Genomic DNA, 21,993 nt, shown 5'->3' with positions numbered 1-21,993 from the left:
GATATTTGCCCTCAGGGTGCCAAAGAAACAGTGGCTAAAACTGTGAGCGCCTTAGTAACACTCAGGGCAGAGGCACCAAGTTTGATTAGGAATTATCGTATTTTTTTCACCAACACGAACGCACTCAGTTAATAAATACAGCGGTCACATTTTAGCCAGTCCCTGATGGAGCTGCGATAATAATTCTATTAAGTCTCATCTTTTTTTTTTTTTTTTTAAACGTTTATTTACTTTTGAGACAGAGAGAGACAGAGGATGAACGGGGGAGGGTCAGAGAGAGAGAGGGAGACACAGAATCTGAAACAGGCTCCGGGCTCTGAGCTGTCAGTACAGAGCCCGACGCGGGGCTCGAACTCATGAGCCGTGAGATCATGACCTGAGCCGAAGTCGGACGCTTAACCGACTGAGCCACCCAGGCGCCCCTATTAAGTCTCATCTTTAAGTATACATCTTTTTAACATTCTGTGTAATGACATCGGGGGCCCACATACGGTAAGTCTGCTCCATACCAAGATAACCAAGATACCACTGGGGCCTCGAGGGAAAGTGTTAGTGTGATTATTGCTGCTTTTGCCCTGCACACCATTTTTACCCGGAAGAAAAACTGACAGGAAAATTATAGTTACTTAGACCCGTGCACGTGGCAGACATTCTCTCAAAAATGATCTAAGTGAACTTGTCGTTTCAAGGAAAAAAAACAACTGATGGGCTCTGTTGTAGCTACTAAATCCTACCCCAAAATCAGAGTTTTGGAAATTAGCTGCCCTCAGGAGCTTGGGTGCCTCCCCGTACTTAATGACTTTTCTTTTTTAAAAATTTTTTTTTTTTTTCAACGTTTATTTATTTTTGGGACAGAGAGAGACAGAGCATGAACGGGGGAGGGGCAGAGAGAGAGGGAGACACAGAATCGGAAACAGGCTCCAGGCTCCGAGCCATCAGCCCAGAGCCTGACGCGGGGCTCGAACTCCCGGACCGCGAGATCGTGACCTGGCTGAAGTCGGACGCTTAACCGACTGCGCCACCCAGGCACCCCAGCTTAATGACTTTTCTGATACAACAGGCGATGACGTTAATAAGTGTGATTTTTTTTTTAAATTTCTTTAACGTTTATTTATTTTTGAGACAGAGAGAGACAGAGCACGAATGGGGGAAGGACAGAGAGAGAGGGAGACACAGAATCGGAAGCAGGCTCCAGGCTCTGAGCCGTCAGCCCAGAGCCCGACACGGGGCTCGAACTCACGGACCGCGAGATCGTGACCTGAGCTGAAGTCGGAGGCTTAACTGACTGAGCCACCCAGGCGCCCCAATAAGTGTGATTTTTTAGATGTTGTGTAATGAACAAAATTTGTCAGTATTTGGAAGATCCTCCTAACTCGGCAAATCAATATTTTCCAAGTGGCCAAAGAGTGAGGTTATAAAATTATGCGTGGGTAAAAAGCTTCATTCAATGAGCTTAAGGTAATGGAATCCAAACCATTCACTGATCCAGTTTCAGATTCCACATTACAACTAACCTTTAAGAAGCTACCGGTTGTCAAGTTTCAGTACAGCCTCAAAGATGTGTATCCATAATTATCTGAAAGAGCTATTAAAAGATTCTCTCTTTTCAACTACAGGTCTGTGTGAGGCCAGATTTCCTTCGTATACGTCAATCCAAAGAGCATATTGCCACAGAGTGAACGCAGAAGATCTGAGAATCGGCTGTCCGCTCTTAAGTCAGACGCGGAGGTTTGCAAGAAGATGGGAAACAAGGCCATGCTCAATAAACTTTTTGTTTGTTTGTTTTGGCAACACAGCTATTTTGCATTAAAATGCCAGTTATGCGTGTCATGGGCTTAATATCACTATTTGTAAGTGAAATAGTGAATATATATTTTTAAGCTCTCAGTTAAAAATTATTTATTTATTTATTTATTTTTTTTTTTTTCAACGTTTATTTATTTTTGGGACAGAGAGAGACAGAGCATGAACGGGGGAGGGGCAGAGAGAGAGGGAGACACAGAATCGGAAACAGGCTCCAGGCTCTGAGCCATCAGCCCAGAGCCCGACGCGGGGCTCGAACTCACGGACCGCGAGATCGTGACCTGGCTGAAGTCGGACGCTTAACCGACTGCGCCACCCAGGCGCCCCTCAGTTAAAATTTTTTAATGCCTTAAATATCGAGAGAGGGGTGCCTGGGTGGCTCAGTCGGTTGAGTGTCCGACTTCGGCTCAGGTCATGATCTGATGGTGCGTGAGTTCGAGCCCCGCGTCGGGCTCTGTGCTGACAGCTCAGAGCCTGGAGCCTGCTTCGGATTCTGTGTCTCCCTCTCTCTCTGACCCTCCCCCGTTCATGCTCTGTGTCTCTCTGTCTCAAAAATAAATAAACATTAAAAAAATTAAAAAAAAAATATCGAGAGATATAATCACCCACACCAAAACTATTTGAGGGCCTCGATAATTCGGAAGCGTGCGGAGGGAGACTGTACCAAAACGTTCGAGAATTTGCTGTTTCCACTGGTATGATGAGCAAAGAAAGAAAGATAAGAGGCCTCGTCATTAAAGAGGACACTAAAATTTATTTTTCATATGATATAATCTACCTAGAAATTTCAGGAGAATCCTCTGAGAATAAGGAAAATAAGCATGCACGTAGATAAAGAAAAGAAACACTAACAGGCAAACAGTTTTTCCCACATGCCAATTAGAAAGGAACATGAAGAGCATCTCATTCCCAGTAACAACAGCAGATATAAGATATGTTCTCCTAGAAAACAGGACTCTTAAGAAATGCAAAGGGCCCGTGCAAACTTACATCCTTTATAGGTCTTAGACAAATTTTACTTGAGAGACATTACAGAAAACCTGAATGAAGAGAGTGATGTATCTTCACATTCCTGACTGGGTGACAAAAGTGAAACGATGTTAATCCTTCCCAAATTTCATTTTTAGTCCTAAAACAATCCCAGTGGGGTTTCTGAAAAGCTTAAAGGGATTGTACAAATGAGAAGGAAGAAAAAAAAAAATATACACACACACACACACACACACACACACACACACACACACACACACATATGTACATACGGGTAATTTGGAGAACATGCCTTACCGAATAGTAACATATGTGGCAAAGGTAAATGATCAAAACAACGCTGGACCACAAACCAGAATGACGGGGATATAAGAGAGAACACAGAAACAAATCCCAGGATATACATAAAAGCTAACATATATTAAAGGTAACATCGCAAACGAGTGGGTAAAGGGAGAACACTTGCATAAATGGTGTTGGGATAACGTGTCACCTCTCTAGAAAAATCAAATTTAGATAACCCCCTCACATCATATGCCGCAATATGTAACAAGTGGATTGATGTAGGGAGAAAACCCAAACCACCAAGCAAGGTAATAGAAGAAAATGTAGGTGAATGATTTATCTTAGCTTGGATTTTACGAGTCTAAGGCAATAAAAGAAAGCACAACGCGAAAGGCTAATAGATTTAATCACATAAAGATGCAAACCTTGTGGATGTCAAAAATGAACACCAAGAAAATTAAAAGGTGAGTAACAAATTAGGAAAAACATCTATGACATATATGCATTAGAAAAGCTTAATATAGGGGCGCCTGGGTGGCGCAGTCGGTTAAGCGTCCGACTTCAGCTCAGGTCACGATCTCGCGGTCCGTGAGTTCGAGCCCCGCGTCGGGCTCTGGGCTGATGGCTCAGAGCCTGGAGCCTGTTTCCGATTCTGTATCTCCCTCTCTCTCTGCCCCTCCCCCGTTCATGCTCTGTCTCTCTCTGTCCCAAAAATAAATAAACATTGAAAAAAAAAAATTAAAAAAAAAAAAAAAAGAAAAGCTTAATATAGTGAATTTACAGAATTAAAAAAAAATTAACTAGTGCTTTAATTGGAAAAAGATCATGTGCAGCAGGTAAAAATGCAAACAAGATAAATTTGTTAATATGGAAAGGAAGTCCCTTCCCACTCCTGACCTCTAGGCCCTCAGGCCCCCTCTTCCAAGGGAAACACCTGCACGTATTTATGCCTCCCTCCAGAAATAAAACAACTACGTACTTTTGCACATATTTTATTTCCTCCCCTTTTTACATATCAGGAGAACACTATCCATACTGCTCTACACTTAGGTTCTTGGTTTGGTCGTTGTTTTATTTTTACTTAACGATGGAGATTTGGATTTGCAAACTTCACATTGTCAAGTGAAGCCTTTTCTCATTTTCTAGGCTGTACTTGTTTCCAATGTTTAACGAGACCCTAATGCACAGAGCTTTTCCAAATCGGTAAAAGATGAGCGTTCCGTGAGAAAAAAAGAATGGGGAAGGACAGGTAATGTTCTCAGAAGAAGAAATGTGTGTGGCCAATAATCGCACACATACACAAGGCTCGGTTTCATGCCCGGAGAGATTCAAAAGAAAATGATCAGATACTACTTTTGACCCATCAAGTTGGCAAGCACGTGCAAAAATGATAATTCTTCGGCACTGCCTGGGATGGGGAGGAACAGGTCTTCTCATTTATTTGCTGGGAATGCAAACGGGGAGAACCATTCGGGTTCATTCGGGAATGCAAACGGGGAGACAGTGCGGAATCAGCGCCTGAGCGTCTGAAAATGGTTCCGCCCTTTGACCATCTGCAGCAAAATTTATCTTCAGGAAATAATCAGAACCACACTCATGTTTACGTATTTACACAGCAGCATTATTTTAGAAAAGTGAAAAATCAGAAAAGCTGTCACGTCCGGTAGGAGAATAGTTAAATCAGTTATGGTATGTCCAAAGGACAGACATTATATGACGACACGACCTTTACGATCAAGCTTTTGAAGTCTATTCAATGACACAGGACAGCAGGCATGATGAAATGCTAATCTGGAACAGCATAATTCAAAAGTATGCACAAAGAATATGGATTCGGGTGCGCAGTTAGGGGGAAAAGTAGAGCAAAATGTTAACAGGGATTATTATTTTAATTTTCTTCCTTACGTGTTTTTTGCAATTTTCTAATTTTCTAGAAATATACTTTGAAGTCAGGAAAAAACAATAAACATCACAAAAGGAGGTTTTTTGCCTCCTTCAAAAATAGCCAGTATGCATACAATCTGTTCTGCAGGCATTCCTGAGGGAGTTATTATTCTGTGTAGAGCACTAGAAAAACACTAATATTACTCACACATTATGGTGTCCTACTTTACAAGAGCCTATTTTGCTGTGCAAATTTATCTCAGAAGAGAAAATTGCATGTGCCCATGTGTTCTGGTGCTGTAATCTCCATGAATTCAAGGACCAAATCCAGGTACTTATATAACCGGGTTAAAATTGGGAGTACTTGTATGAGGAGACTCAATTATCTCCGTTACAAAGAACCCTTATTTCTCTGCCGTGTGAGAGGCATCTGTCAAAGACAAATTCCTGTCTTTGTCAGATGCTCTTTATCCTCCCTAACAAAAACAAGCCCAGGGAAATGACAGTTAAGTTGCACAAAGCCAGTGTTCGAACCTCCTGAGAAACTGGTCTTGAAATCCGAAGTCAAATTCCTGGCCTGCATCAACCTTAACAAAACATATGCCCCTTCAATAAACAGCCACACGTTGATGGTTGAGGGCCTGAGGATAGAATAAAGACCTTAACTCTGCGTATTCTTTTCACGACAGTGCCACTGAGAGGTTTTGTTTTCGACTTGGCGTTTAAGAAAGGAAACCTGCAGCTGGAAAGCTATCTTCCCAGCCCGGTCTCCAACCTAGCACCTACGCCTTCCCAGGTCATCGCCAGGCTAGATGACGCGATTCTCCAAACCCGCTCTCCGTGCCTTTGCTCAGGTTGCAAGACTCTCGCCCGTCACTTGCACCTGTTCAGATCCTACCCTCTGTTATGGTCCAGCTCACAGGCTTTAAGAAAGCCTCCCTGAGGGGCGCCTGGGTGGCGCAGTCGGTTAAGCGTCCGACTTCAGCCAGGTCACGATCTCGCGGTCCGTGAGTTCGAGCCCCGCGTCGGGCTCTGGGCTGATGGCTCGGAGCCTGGAGCCTGTTTCCGATTCTGTGTCTCCCTCTCTCTCTGCCCCTCCCCCGTTCATGCTCTGTCTCTCTCTGTCCCAAAAATAAATAAAAAACATTGAAAAAAAAATTAAAAAAAAAAAAAAAGAAAGCCTCCCTGGGTTTTCTAACTGGAAAGTACCCTTCCTTCTTCAGAACTCCCAGAGCGAAGACCCTGGTTATGAGCGGAGACTCGCAGATTTGTATCCTACGCCCCTCCCTTACTGGCTGTACCCCCTTGAGCAAGTCGTTTAACCTCTGAGGCTTGGGCTTCTCATCTCTAAGCATTTGTTTCTTCCAGAGTCTCTGGTAAGGTGAAGTAAGAAAGCTGCGTGAAGCGCTTAGCAATGTATATTTAACGAATGATGACTTCTTTCTAATCCTTCATTATGAATTTCTGCCACGTTAGCAATTTTGCGCTTCTGTTCTCATTTTCCTCGCCCAACACGCACACATGCCTGCACGTGTGCACACGCGACCACCCACTCCATGTGAGCAGGGTTGTGTCGTCTCTGTAGTCTCCTAGCACCTAATTCTGTGACCTGTACGTAGGTAGAAGGCACTAAAAATATCCGTTGAGAAAAAGTAATTGGTATATTAAACACCCACAGAGCGTTTCAAACCACGAAAACACACCAACCAACCCACCACACAAAAAAACATTAACAACTACAAATGTTAGAGCTGGAAAACCAGATGGCTTTTTAAAAGACAGAAGAATGAACAATTAAAGCACCAGAGAGCATGTCTCGGACGGTAACAATCTAATTACAAATAGATATATCGAAGTCCCAATTCCCTGTGGACACAAGAGCAAAGGTGGACAGGGCGAGAACTTCGGTCACACGGTCAATCGGTTATTTCCCCCACGTCCTCAATTCTCATTACCTTCTAGCCTTTGAATCTCTTCAGCTGTCACTTCCAGTGTTTGATCAGATAGGGAAGCAACCTGGATGACCTGATAGAAAAAAAGAATGAAATATGTAGATGTGTTTATGTCTGTTAGTCTTTAAACAGAGGCAATTCTGTCTCTAACAAAAGGCGAGGAAACATCAAAGATCTCTTGTTTCAAGAAACTGTCAGGGTCCTCCACTGGAGACTAAATCTCAGGCCTCCTTACTTTTGAGGAGCGGGAATTACACCGCAGGTGATCATTCCAGAAACACAGATTCGTTTAAAACATCACACAATAAACTTAAAAGTCCAAAAGGATAATTTAGGACAAGAAACATGCATAAATGGTCATGCACATTCCAGTCCCAACATAACACACAATACTTAACCGTGACAGAATTGAATCAGCAATTCGACATTCAATGAAGAAATCAATGTCTTATGAATATATATATATATATATATATATATATATATATATATATATATTTTAATGTTTATTTACTTTTGAGAAAGAGAAAGAGAGAGCGGGGGTGAGGGGGGAGGGACAGAGAAGGAGAGGGAGACACAGAATCTGAAGCAGGCTCCAGGCTCCACGCTGTCAGCACAGGGTCCCGATGCGGGGCTCGAACTCACAAACTGCAAGATCATGACCTGAGCCGAAGTCAGACGCCCAACTGACTGAGCCACCCGGGTGCCCCTGAATGTATTTAGCACAACACGGTATACCCCCCCGCCCCCACATGGTTTTTAAAGCACTTTTCACAGCCCAGCTCATAAGACCCATGATCCACCACGTCAATGAAACTCTAGAGACCAGAATTCTAGATTCGAAACATGAAATTAAAGCGTGCAAGGAAAAATACAACCTAAACCATAAATGCGACGATTTAAAAGTAGAATGCACATTTTACTTTATCAAATTCTTATCAAAGAAGATAGCTCACACCATCCTTGAATGAGCACACACAGCACACCTCTTAATCCTCCCATGGGCGAAATGTACAGACAGAAGAAACCCTTCTGCAAATATTACCTAGAGTGGAATTTAGAAGTACTCACATAAACCGGCATTCATTAGAGTCTTTACCCCAATGGGAAGATCGCTGAACTTACCAGCTGGGCAAAAGTTGTAACTTTCAGTCTCTTGAAAAGCTCATCTTTTTTGTATCTGTAATCTGAAAAGCAGGATAGGACAAATAATTTTGCAGGTATACTTTTCTTTCTTAGAGGTACTCATTCTGTCTAGTCGTCGAGTTATGTGGTATGATCTTCAAGTTATTTATACGCTTTTACATATATTATCTAATATTTGATCCTCATGACATCCTCGGAATTAAGTGTGGCAGGTATGATTATCATCTCTTCATTTTTTTTCCCCTTTGCTTCAGCTGGTAGGAGGCCTAGAGTTGAGTTTATAAGCCACCCTTTTGTGTCTAGTGACTTTACACCTCATGTCATTTCATCCATTTGCCATTTTCCTTTTACTCGGCTATCTCTCTTTGGACTGTGCTGTCTTGCATGCATGTTGTAAGCCACTTTCAATCCTTTGCAGAACAGAGCAAGGAATAAACGTCTGCAACTTACAGATGAGGACAGAGACCCAGAGAAGCTGAGTTGCCCCAGGTCAAACAGTTGGTGAGACATTTACACCCTACTATTCTAACCCCGCCTCAAAGAGAGAACAATTCTGTTCCTGAGGTTACAAATTACACTGGAGACACGGGGACAACCTTTTTTACTCCCCGGGGTACAATGCTGGGCACAGAGTTCTTATGCCTGGTCCTGATAATCTTCTCTATCAGTTTCTCTGCATTTCCACCTTCAGTAAAAATCCACACGCTCAGTTGTACGAGATGAAAAAGTTCCCGAGATCTATCATGCAGCTGTGTGAATGTACTTAACACTACTGAGCCGAACACTTAAAAACGGTGAAGACGGTAAATTTTATGTTATGTGTGTGTGTGTGTGTGTGTGTGTGTGTGTGTGTGTGTGTGTTTTACCTCAGTTAATTAAAAAAAAATCATGCTAAAACATCCATATTTATTCTGCGCTATCTTTCTGGTTCTGACTCATAACTCAAAAGGGGGTACTTCTGCACTTGTTAACATTTCTTCATATCACATTTGAATGGTCGTTTTAAAATTTTAGCCAATCTCACTTGAGCTAATACCTGTCCCGTGGAGGCATGCTAAAAGTTAGCTTCCATGCAATTTTCTGAAGATGACTGCCGATTCTAAAGAATTTTTGGCATTGAACTTCCCCCCCACCCCCTACACTCCACTACTCTTCTCCATTTTCATATGGGTGGTCACGACTCCTCAAGTATTGCCACGTTATTTCAGAATCATTAAAGGTTAGATGGATAATTACTATGGCCTTCACAGCAAAAAAAAGTCTCCTAAACCAAGACTCCTAGCAACAAAGGAAAGGATTAGAAGTATTTAAAACGATTCACCTGGTGTCACTAATCATTTCCGTGAATTTTCTAAAAACGAACACACAATGAACACTTTGGAGGATGATGTTAGCTTGGTTTACCAAACACTTTACGAACCATGGTCAGGAAATAACAGTACGTTAAAAACTAGCCTTCTGTAAATATATCAAGACTGACTGTTACAACGAATTAAAGCTTCTCTGTTCTGAGACGCCTCAAAGAGAGCGATGTGGCTCACAACGAACCACTACTTCTAGAAAATTCTCAGGGTAGCTTCCTCTGGACACAACAAGGTAACAAACCTAGACGCAAAGGACCTTCCAAGACTCACCAGGATGCAGCCCCAGCAGGTTGGGCAGAAGCTTGCAAAAAAAATCCAACTGAATAGTTACAGCATTCCTCTCAGTCACCACCGATTTGCCCACCAAAAGCCACTCACGTAAGTCAGAATGGTGATAAGTCAGCCAAGAAAGAGAGGCAACAGCTCTCGAGGGGTTTGCACTGCGGCATTCGTCCACTGATCTTCTTTTGGTACAGTTACAAAGTTTGAAATACTTCCCCAATTCTTCACATGCGCAGTACAAAAGGTACACGTGCAAATCCCCTTTGACTACGTACAGACGATCTCAAACCCAAACCAGGCTCTACCACATTCTACCCATTGGCATTTCTAGTACCCTCTAGGCACGAGACGCCCCACTGTGCATTTGAGCCTGTACTCTACATACCTGGTTCTTGTTTAGAAGGACAGCCATCACTGGGACTTTCTGACATTATTACTCAGAGATAAAAGATCAAACTAGACGTCTGACAGTACGTTTTAAATGTTATGGAAAAGGACGACTGGGAACACTCTGTCAGCCCGTCCTTGCAAGGGCGAACAGAGCTTTAAGAATGGAGCCTCTGCTCCCATCGTCGCTCCCCAACTCGGGGATGGAGACAAAAAATCCGAGCTGCAGATCCGTTATCAAGGTCTTCTTCTCCAGTAAGTCTGGAGTCTAAGTCTGACTCTCTCGAGTTACTGGAAGGACAGAGACCTGACTATCTAGGATGCTTCACGCTGGTGTCATCTAACCACCAGAAGCCAAGAATAGGCTTTGTGCGCGGTCAATAGGCACAGGGTGTCTGTTTTCTCGAGAGAGAGTTGAAAGAAGATTCAGATTACAAAGGAATTCTGCGTTTTCAGGGTTCTGTTAAAACACGTTCTTAGCGAAGGGAAGCTGGGCTCACAGGGAAAGACAAATCAAAGGAAGTAACAGAACGAGGTTTGTGATTTCACAGAAAGACACGGCATCTAAGGTAACCCGAGAAAAGTGACGGATCTAGGGTGTCATGAAACAAGGCAATATTCTCCTCCCTTTCGGCCCAAAAGAACATCTACAACAGAAAATGGGAAAAGAGAAGGAAATAGCTTCCAAAACGTAGATCTCAAACCAGAATCTGAAGTAATTCTAGTCGGGGAATCAGCACAAACTGTGTGTGAAACAAGGTGAGAGGGGCCTCCTGTCTTACTAAAAGGAAGTCCGAAACTTCTAAAGAGGGAAGCAAACATTTTCAAGGACTCTATTCTAGAGGTATTTGGGGGGCGGGGGTGGGGTGGGGGAAGAGAAGCTCCATTTAAAGTTTAGATATTAAAGAAATCACATTGCGCTTTTAAGAAATGTTTTCAACAGGGCTTGGCAATCTGGGCAGAACGGGGCGTTTTCAGGGGACAAATTTCGGTGTGGACGTGAGAACTTACGCTAAGCTACGAATGGACAGAGGAGGCAAAAGGGGACCTCAAACCCAAACAGAAGCAGGCCGGCTGAACTTTACCTGCTGTGGATGAATTACGGGCGACGACAACGAAGCATGGGTGAGTAAATGAGACTTTTTTCCTAGTTGAAAACGTGACTGCATACTTAAAATATATACACTTGTGTCATGTATAATGGAATAAAGCGATAGCATCTAATATAAAGGACCCGAGAAGAAAAGGATACTGTGACGTGACACATTAAAAACCAAATGTCTAGAACATTAGCCCTCATAGCGAGACGTGGCAAATAACAGAGTTGGCATAAAGCTGTTCCTGAGTCCACAGTGATGGCTGCAGTTTCTCGATACCCCAGCAATTCAAAAGAAGCAGAAACATTATCATTTAAATGAAAAGGTCTGCTGTGTAATAACAGAAGTTCTGGTGAATTCTGGATTTGTAGTATTCTCTTCCCAAAAGATGTCTATTACCAGAGGGAAGTCCTGAACTGTTAACCATCAGAGTGCCTCTTTACTACCGTCAGCTAAAGATTCCCCTGTCACTGGGCTCTTCTGCTGAGGATATGAACAAGTCCATCTAAGAAAACAGATGTTCCTACTTCTTTAATTCTCGCCTTGATGTGTACACTTTACATCTATTTTGGACACAGAATGAAAAATTATGCTTTTGTGCAAGGGTAATGCACAAAATGACTAGTAGCATATCTTTGCAGATGAGTAATTTTGAAGAAGGAACGCATGAAATATGATTTTTAATTAAAGGAAAGCAGAGACTGCAATGAATTCATAAGGCATAGCACCGCTTTAAGCTTTCTCCCTCACTCCTCTGTCTTTCATGGATACTGACTAATTTATACACACAAGGATGTTATAAAATAAGAGATAATATTATTCCCATCTCAGGAATAGAGAAAACTAAGAAAATGGGAAAGATCATGACCTTGGAAAAGGTCGTGGAGACTGCAGTACAATGAAACCAGAAGCTTGGACTCTCGCTGCTTAAGTAGAGCTCATTCTACATTCCAACACTAACATCTCCTATGGGATGGAAGTCGGGCAGAACTTGGCCCTCAGGCAACAACCTTAGCAGCTGGCCGGGGCGGTACACGGCGTTTCCCACATCCTTCTAGGCACCTGCCAGGCTCACCCGCCTCCCACAGCTCTCTGCGCGTGTCAGCTATAGGGAAGGGTTAAGGTTGTTAATAACCGACTTCTAGATGGGCTCCATTATCCCAAACCTTCAATAGGGTTACTCACTTTTTTTGATCTCTTCTAGCTTCTCAGTGTATTTAGTCATGCTGTTACCTAAAAAGAGAATAAGATAGGCTTTTTAACGGAAGAAAATGAGTAACTCTGTATAAACGGAATGGAGTACAAGTGTTCCCTGAGCCTCCCTATCCTGTTCTTACAGAACTACAGTAGGCAAATGGGCCACACATACTTAAGAGTCTTTTGGGTTATACAGCATCATTAAGTGATGAGGAATCAAGGAAAAAGTTTTGGCCAAATAAACACGAGGCAGTACGGATGATCACTTTATATTTAAAAATTTTTTATTTGTTTTTAATTTTTTTTATTTAAAAAAATTTTAAACACTTATTTTTATTATTATTTCTAATGTTTATATATATTTGAGAGAGAGAGAGAGAGAGAGAGAGAGAGACAAAGCACAAGTGGGGGAGGGGCAGAGAGAGAGAGGGAGACACAGAATCCGAAGCAGGCTCCAGGCTCTGAGCTGTCAGCACAGAGCCCGCCGTGGGGCTCGAACTCACCAACCTTGAGATCATGACCTGAGCTGAAGTCAGATGCCTAACCGACTGAGCCACCCAGGCGCCCCTGTAATTTTTTTTTTTTCAAGTCAAGGCTTTCCTCCTTTTTTTTTTTTAAATTCCCCCATAACCTTTTCGTGGGGAAGATGTGCGGAAGAGAAGGAAAGAAGCAATGATCTCTGAATGTCTAAAATGTGCCGCTGTGGCTACCCAAGCAATCCCTCGCGCTGCACTTAGTCTTTGTGGTTTCCCTCGCTTTCCTGAACTTGGTCTTCAACTATTCATGCTGATGTTGCAGCCTGAACTAGACCACACAGTCTGTGCGGTAGTATTCATCACGGATTTGCTCTGCTGAGAAGTAAGAGCAGATTCCCACCACTGCAGACAGCACCCAGCCCTCGTGTTCTACAGCCTGCTTCTACAATACCAGGCTCTCGCCAAGGTGGTTTGGAGAGTTTCCACACCCTAAAACTGGGCCAGGATCGTTTTGGTTTCCGAAAGAACGGAGGTCTAGTTCCCAAGCGAGGGGCTATTATTTTTTACTGGGCATGCTTCAGTTTGATTCAGTTCAGCACAGCAAGCTCTGCCTGGCATTTGAAAGGTACAGCAAAAAGGGAAAACCTGTCAAAAAGAATTTCTCGTTTCTAAAACCGCGCTCCTAACTTTCAAGCCTTGAGAGGGGCTCGTCAGATTCAGTCCCAACTTCAGATACAAGAAACGCTTCCAGTTAATGGCGTGGACTGATGTTGTTAAGGACCATCCTGAACTTTTCTGCATGGCTGAGGTCAGAAGTAGAGAAAGAAAATTCTTGCTCTGAAACCCAAAATACCTTTTCAAAAAACAACTTACATCACGTTAGTATTAAATCTTCACTTATGAATCCATCCGGGAATAAAATTCTGCTGGGTTAAAAAAAATTTTTTTTTTTTCCCGTCTGAAGACACAACTCTCCGAATCAGGACAGAACAGCAGGACTCAGTGTAGTCCTGGAGTCAGGCTGTTGCGGCCTTCCGAAAGCTCAGAGAGACAGGACGGTAGTCAGGGCCGCGGGAAGGCCTGAGCCTTCTCAAGAGAGGCACTAAAAAACGCCTAAGAGGTCCAAATAGCACCACAAACCAAGATTGGCATCAAATATGATCTTTTCTAGGTTCTTCAGACTGGAATGGATCTGAGATGGGACCAGATCTCCGGAGGGAACCAGGAATTCCTCCGGAACCTACTTCCCTCTCCCCCACAATTTTGACCTGAGGCGGGAACCCCCCCAGTCAGCAGGGTAAGGGAAGCGAGCTCTTCAGCGACCCGCCATCTTACTCGTCAGCTATTGTACATCACAGCTTTTGGTTCCGCGCTCCCGAGATCCTACATTTGCGTGTTTTTGGCGTGGCAGTTGGTTTCTTTTGGCTGGGGCAGCTTCAGGCAGTCTCCTCACAGGAGGCTGAGGTGCAGGAGAGATGACTGATTTGCTCAGTGACACAGCAAATTAGAAGCTAAGCCAGGATTAATATTCCCCACCTCCTTGTTTGTAACACGGCTCACAAGAACAACACCGCTTCTCCAGTTGTGTTGGTTCAAAAACACGGTTTCACGGTGAGGTCAATACGGAGGGAGTGTTACTTCCCTAACAGGGGCAGGTGGGAACCATTTTATGCTCTGAATTCCCCAAGGCATACCACGCATGGAAAACAACAGCCAGCCTTATTATTATGGTCTTTATTATCAAAACGTTGCATTTCCAATCTACAGTGGTGGCTACTAACAAGAGTGTCGCAAGTCCACTTCTCCATCAATTATCAACATTTTCGGACCCTTTCCTCCCCCCCCACCCCCGCACTTCATCTTTGTAGCAACAGAGCCTCACAACAACCCAGTGAGGTAAGGCTGTCACTCCTCCTGTTTGTTTTTCCCACCGAAGGAGAAGGCAGGGAAAACAGTCTTTTGCAGAGGTGTACAAATACTTGGCACAATTAAGAACAGATCTGAGAGGGCTACCGAGAAGACGGTCTTTTCATGACAGACATTCATTCTGTCCAAGTAGAGGGGGAAAAAAGAAAATGGAGGATGTCTGCATTGTTTCAGCTGGAGGAAGACCCGGGGATGGCCGACTCATCGAGGCAAAAGGAAAAAAAAAGAAAATCCTTCGAAACGATGGTAGAAAGTACGAGATCTAGTATTTTACCCTCCTTCATACGCTGCTTGTATCTTAACTACACAGCTTATCTTACTGGATCTAATTGCATCTGAAAGCAGGTTTCTGACTACCTCTTAAAAAGGCCAGAAGTGAGTCAATTCCATAATTGGCTTATTTATAAATGCAGCTTTGTTTTATAGAAGAGGAGTCTAAAAGACTATCGGCAAACCAGTTCTTTTTTAACTGAAATTACACGTTGCTGCCAGATAAATTTTCCTAGACAAGACTTTGATTAAAAAAAAAAAAAACAAAAAAAAAATGTCAGCGGCTCCCCGCTGCTTCGTGACTGAAGTTTAAACTCCTTGCTCCAGAGCTGAAGGCGCCGACGTCTCACCTGCCTCTTCAATCTTGCCTTAATTACTAAACTTGACAAAGTCTGCGTTGGTCTTCTGTTCTCTAACAGGTCATCTTGTCCATGTAATCATAATAGCTCACCCAGCTGGAAGTGACCTTTCCCTTCTCTGAACTTCTCCAGCACTCAGCTCCCCACTCACAAGGCATTTATCATCGCGCCGCCTTATTTGTGTGCAAGCCTTATCTACCTTCTGATACGGAGAGCCAAAGGCTGTTTACGCTCGCGCGCGCACACACACACACACACACACACACAGAATCTCTATCTCTTCCGCTGTCTAGCACGAAAGGCACTCGGAGTCACTGGCTAAGTGAAATTTACTATGAAGACGTATTGTCTGAAGAATCCTTATAATAAATTCTTTTACAACACAAATAATCACATCCCAACTTGGCTTGGGTTTTTGTCCACCCGATTTGCTTTAAGCTCTGCACGACCTGATCTATCACCACCCCTGTATGTACGATCTGTGTGACATCCGTATTGTTTCAAGACTCAGGTAGCCTCGAAATGCTTAAGGTGCTATTTAGCTTCTACTTAGCTTATAAACCCAACTCTATCAATAGTGTTACGCAAAGACAGAGTACAATCGATAAACTGGGTGACTCATTCATTCGACTTTTTCCCTTTGTTTCCTTATTATTTAATAACATTATTTGTACTGAGCCAGTATGAAGAGCAAGTGATTTTGAGCAGCAGTAATCTAAAGTGGGCAAGATTTATAAGGCACGAACTCAGTTGCTAAGAGACAACTCCATTGCTTTATTTTTCTTCAATATTTCCCTCCTCTCCGGAGAAGTTCTTTTTGGCTCAGAAGGAGCAGAAAGCGTGAAAAGAGGCACAGTGGTCCTTTGTTAATCTCAGTAAGTTATATGAGTATATAGTGCTTTCTGCTTTGTAAGAGGCTTTCACATACATTTCTTCCTTTGACATTAAAAAAAAGGACAGAATTAAATACCAAATAAAAATGAAGAGTACCTAGTCCGTAATGGGTCTGAGTGCTTAAGACCAAGGCTATCAGCAAATATTCAGGAAAAGTAAAGACTAAAGAAGAAAACAGGAAACGACTAGCTTGTGGGGAGAGAACAAGAGTAATGGGAATTTACAAAAAAATTAACAACAAGGCTGGAAAAGACTAAGTGGAGGAAATCGAGAGAATTCCAGGAAACTGAAGACATTTCAAATAGGAGACTGCATCTAGACTGAAACGAGGGGATAAACGCAGGCGATAAAAGAGTGTGGGACACTGACAGAGGGAGAGCCCTGTGGTTTGGCAAGTGTCCCTGAATCGGCCCGCAGTGCGGCAGAACGGAAACCCACAGAGGGTGCTCGAGAATACACAAGAGCCCTGCGGTGGAGACTGCACAAAACGCCGTCAGGGATTTCATCGGAAGCGTAATCCATTCATGGCACAGTCTGGCAATGCTGGGGAGCGGGTAAGACACACCCAGGCACCTATGGAACAAAAGAAATATTTGAAGTTCAAAACAATTCTGCTATTTCCCGCCATGGCTATACATCAGTGTTTGGGTTTAGAGGAGAAGTGGTCAGGAGCATAGAAATCAAAAATAATCTTTACCCAGGAGGAAGATAGCAGTCTTTGAAGAACGCAGGAGGTGATGTGGGTGAAGACTGGAGATACCACGCAATTCTTGATTTCTTGTGATTAACTCTGAATTGCTCACTGTTTGGTAAGAAAAGATTAAAGACCCATCTATTTAGCCTAGAAATGAGGAATGCTCACTCATACCTGTGCCTATTTCTACTGCTGTGACTGCGGACCTTAAAAACCTGCCACTCGGGCTGTAAGGTTATTCTTGGGCTCCCTGAACCAGGACTCCTCACCCTTCGCACCTCCTGGCACCCATACAAGTGGTAACATTTGAGTAGAATGCTGGCATAGACGCTGGCTGTCCCAGGCCGATGGCTACCCAGAGAGCTAAAGGGACACAGATCGCGGCACGTAATAGGCCACGGCACATCAGGTGGATACTTTCTCTGAATACACAGGGAGGTGAGTCATAAGAATGCACAGAAAACACATGAAAATAAAATCCTCCCCTGAAATTGACTTTAAAATAATTTCTAAATTTGAAACAACAAAAAAATCGAACACTGGAATAAGATTTCTCTCCCACACTGACTTTAAAATACTTTTGAGTTTTAAGCAACGAGGTACACTTTGGCCCTTCCAAAAGCTATTATAAAACTGGTTTGGGAGACTTCTGCCTCCAGGAAGATGAGTAGGTGTACTTTTCTCTACTCCCCCAGCTAAGCACAACAAAAATACTAGACCACTCAGTAGATGGGAGGAAGTATTGGCAAATCATCCTTCTGATAAGGGCCTAGTACCCAGAATACACCAAAGAACTCTTAAAACACAACGATTAAAAAAAAAAAATTAAAAACCGGGCCAATGATTTGAACAGATAGTCCTCTATGGGAGATACACAAATGCCGGTAAGCACATAAAAAGGTGCTCCACATCATTAGTCATTAGGAAAATGCAAATCAAAACCACAATGCGATACCCCTTCACATCCGCAAAGATGACTATGATCAAAATGACGGACAGTAACAAGCATCGTCGAGGACGTGGAGAAAATAGAGCCCTCCTACATCACTAGTGGGAATGCAAAGTGGTGCAGCTGCTTTGGAAAACGGTTTGGCAGTTCCTCAGAAAATTAAACACAGAGTTACCACGTACGGTCATCCGTGACTCCTAGGTATAGAACCAAGAGCATTAAAAACATATGTTCACGCAAAAATTTGCACATTAATGTGTATAGCCGCGTTACGGCCAAAAAGTATAAACAATCCACATGTCCCTCAACTGATGACTGGCTAACCAAAACGGGGAAGATCTATACAACAGAATATTATTTGGCGGTAAAAAAGACCGAAGTGTTGATAGATGTTGCAACAGAGACAGACCTTGAAAACATCATGCTGAGTGAAGCCAGACACAAAAGGCCACATATTACAGGATTCCATTTATATGAAATGCTCAGAATAGACAAACTCGTAGCTACAGAAAGTAGGTTAGTGGTCACCGGGGACGGGAAAAAGTAAGGAATGAGAAGTGATTGCTATTGGATATGGGCTTTCTTTTGGGGATGACAAAAATGTCCTGCAATTAGACAGTGATGATGGCGTCACAACCTTGTGAATGTACTAAAAACCTCTGAATTGCTTAAAAGGTTAAAAGGGTGAATTTTATGGTAGGTAAATTATACCTCAATTTAAGAAAATAACGTATCAGTGCGCCTGGGTGCCTCAGTCGGTTAAGCATCTGGCTTTTGATTTCAGCTCAGGTCATGATCTCACGGGTGTGAGAGGGAGCCCCGGGTCAGGCTCTGCACTCAGTGTGGAGCCCGCTTAAGATTCTCTCTCTCCCGCTCCCTCTGCCCTTCCCCTGCTCTAAAAAAAAGTTAAAACAAAAAAAAAAAAAAAAAAAAGAAAAGAACGTATCAATTATAAAAAAGATTGAATAAAAAAAAAACCCAAACCCTGGACATTATGTATAAAATATAAGAGAAGACTGATAGGTTGGAAAGAGGGAGGCAGACTGGCTAGAGACCTCGGGACCCAAGAATGGCATAATGGTTGAGTTACTTAGCTTTTTGTTTTGTCTGTTTGTCTGTCTGTCTGTCTGCTTGCCTCCTATATCTTAGACTTAGAGCTAAAGAAGCCAGCAATCCAGAAACACCAATGGACAGACAAGAAGAAAAGAATCCCCATCAAAGCCTGCTGTCCCCGCCCAAAGGACTGGGAAAGGGGCAGCCTAGCAAGCCAGAAAACTGTCAGACAGTAACTGCTTTTACTCCAGCCAAACACCACCCTCACCTGGCAGCAAAGGTCAAGTGGGGAGCCTTGATTTCCATCCTTGCTGGGCTATGATGTGGTGCCATCAAAGCGCGGAAAGAGGATCAAGAAGGTGGGGCTGGGAAAGTGCTCAAAGATACAATGGCTGCAGACTCCTCAGATCTGACAAGAGACATAAACCTATAGATGTACCCAGGGGCCCAGTGAATGCCAAACCGGATAACCCAAAGAAACCCACATCACAATACATCACAATCAAACTTTTGAAAACTAAAGAAAAAAGAATCTTGAAAGCAGCAAGATAAAAACTGGTATCTTTACCTATATAAGAAAAACAGTTCAAATGACAGCAGATTTCTCATCAGAAATCATGGCAGCCAGAAGGAAGTGGCACAGTATTTTTCAAGGGCTGAAAGAAAGGGATTGTCGACCTAGGCTCCCACACCCAGAGAAAACACCCTTCAGGAATGAAAGGAAACCAAGACATTGGGCAGATGAAGGAAAACTAAGAGAGTCTGTCACCGAAAGACTTGCCCTAAAGAATAGCTAGGGGCGCCTGGGTGGCGCAGTCGGTTAAGCGTCCGACTTCAGCCAGGTCACGATCTCGCGGTCCGTGAGTTCGAGCCCCGCGTCAGGCTCTGGGCTGATGGCTCGGAGCCTGGAGCCTGTTTCCGATTCTGTGTCTCCCTCTCTCTCTGCCCCTCGCCCGTTCATGCTCTGTCTCTCTCTGTCCCAAAAATAAATAAACGTTGAAAAAAAAAAAGAATAGCTAAAGAAAGTTCTCTAATCGGAAAGCAAAAGGAGGAACCTGGGAATTTCAGGAAAGAAGAAAGAATATAGAAAGCAAAAGTATGGGTATATACATTTTTTTTCAAGTGCCTATGGGATATACACCAAGATAGACCGTATCTTGAGTAATAAAATGGACAACGATGCATTAAAAAAAAAAAAAATCAAAACATACAGAGCGTGTCCTCCAACCACAATGGAATCAAACTGGAAATCAAAATAACAAGAAAATCTCCAAACACTTGTAAACGAAACAACACACTTCTAAACAATCCATGAATCAAAGAAGGAAGTCTCAAAGGAAATGGAAAGGTACACTGAACTGAATGAAAATAAAAATACAACATATCAAAATTTGCGTGACACGGCTAAAGCAGTGCTGAGAAATTCATCGCACGAACTATGTGTATTAAAAAAAAGAGGAAAAGTCTTAAATCAATAAGTTAAGCTCCCACCTCAAGAATCTAGAAACAGAAGAATCTAGAAATGCAAAGCAGAAGGACAGAATAATAAATATGAGAGCGAAAATCAACGGAATTGGAAACAGAAAAAACAATAGGGAAAACTGATGAAACCAAGAGTTTGTTCTTTGAAAGGATCATGGACAAATGTATAGCAAAGAAAAAAGGGGGATGCAAATTAGCAGTATCAGGAACAAAACGGGGGCTGGCACTTCAAGAATCAGCAGGATAATAAGTGCAGATGACAAACAGTCCTGCTCACGTAAATATGAAAATTCGGATGAAATGTACTAATTTCTCAAAAAACACAAACTAGCACAGCTCACTCAATAGAAAACAAATAATTTGAATATTCTCCGTAACTGTGAAATAAATTGAATTCAAAATTTAAAAACTGTCAGAAATCTCCTGGTTCAGATGGTTTTACTAGAGAATTCTACCAAATGCTTAAGAAAGGATGAACACCAATTAACCAACTGTAAAAATTAACACCAAGGTTTTGTTTTGTTTTCGATTCAATCTTTTTCCTAATGGGTATGTTATTTCCTTAAATTGAGGTGCCATGTACATACAGTAAAAGGCCACCCTTTTAAAGCGTGTAATTCATAATACACAATCTCTTCCAGAAAACAGAACAAGTGGAAATACTTCCCAACATTTTATGATGCTGATGTTATGCTGATGTTTACGATGCTACTAACACTAGACAAAGACAGGAGAGCTTGGGTGGCTTAGTAGGTTAAGTGTCCAACTTTGGCTCAGGTAATGATTTCACGGTCCAGGAGTTCGAGCCCTACGTTGGGCTCTGTGATGACAGCTCAGAGCCTAGAGCCTATTTCTGGATTCTGTGTCTCCCTCTCTCTCTGCCCCTCCCCTTCTTGCACTCTCTCTCTCTCTCTCAAAAATAAATAAATGTTAAAAAAAAATAGAAAAATAAAAAACTAGGCAAAGACAGTCCCCCCCCCAATAGAATTACAAACTAATGTACCTCATTAATACAGACACAAAAATCTTTAACAAAATAATAAAGAGAACTGAGCAATATGTAACAAGAATTATACACCCTGACTAAGTGAGGTTTAGTCCACAGATGCAGCAATAGTACAATATTTGCAAATCAAGGTAATCCATCCTATTAACAAGCTAAAGACAAAATCATATGATTCTATCAATTGATGTGGTAAAACCATTTGATGAAATTCAAATCATACATGATGGAAAATTCTCACAAAAATAGGAATAGGAGGAAACTTCCTCAGACAAATATGGCTCACACTGTACCTGATGATGAAAGACTGAATGCTTTCCCCCTAAGATCATGAAAAAGACAAGGATGTTCACTCTTAACATTCTTATTTGACATAATTCTGGAAGTCCTAGCCAGTGCAATAAAGCAATAAAAGGAAATAAAAGACATGTACAGACTGGCAAGGAGAAATAAAACTATTCTTTTTCGGTAGATGACATCATCATCTACATAGGAAAGCC

The 21,993-nt window shown here is 42.5% G+C and overlaps 1 protein-coding gene across 4 annotated transcripts in view; it reads right to left on the bottom strand.

Moving 5' to 3' along the window:
• CEP41 (centrosomal protein 41) overlaps positions 1-21,993 on the bottom strand; it is a 49,100-nt gene that overhangs the window by 8,008 nt on the left and 19,099 nt on the right. For all 4 annotated transcript variants that reach the window (XM_086690083.1, XM_086690073.1, XM_086690066.1 and 1 more), the window contains 3 exons: positions 12,376-12,423; positions 8,040-8,101; positions 6,918-6,987 (listed from right to left, as the gene is read on the bottom strand). In XM_086690083.1, the coding sequence (XP_086546209.1) occupies positions 6,918-6,987; positions 8,040-8,101; positions 12,376-12,423 (180 nt within the window). The remainder of the gene's footprint in view (positions 1-6,917; positions 6,988-8,039; positions 8,102-12,375; positions 12,424-21,993) is intronic.

The sequence above is a fragment of the Puma concolor genome, chromosome A2, assembly GCF_028749965.1.
Source record: "Puma concolor isolate L17-30 chromosome A2, mPumCon1.1.hap2, whole genome shotgun sequence".
NCBI lineage: Eukaryota > Metazoa > Chordata > Mammalia > Carnivora > Felidae > Puma > Puma concolor.
This window is presented reverse-complemented; position numbering and strand designations above follow the sequence as displayed.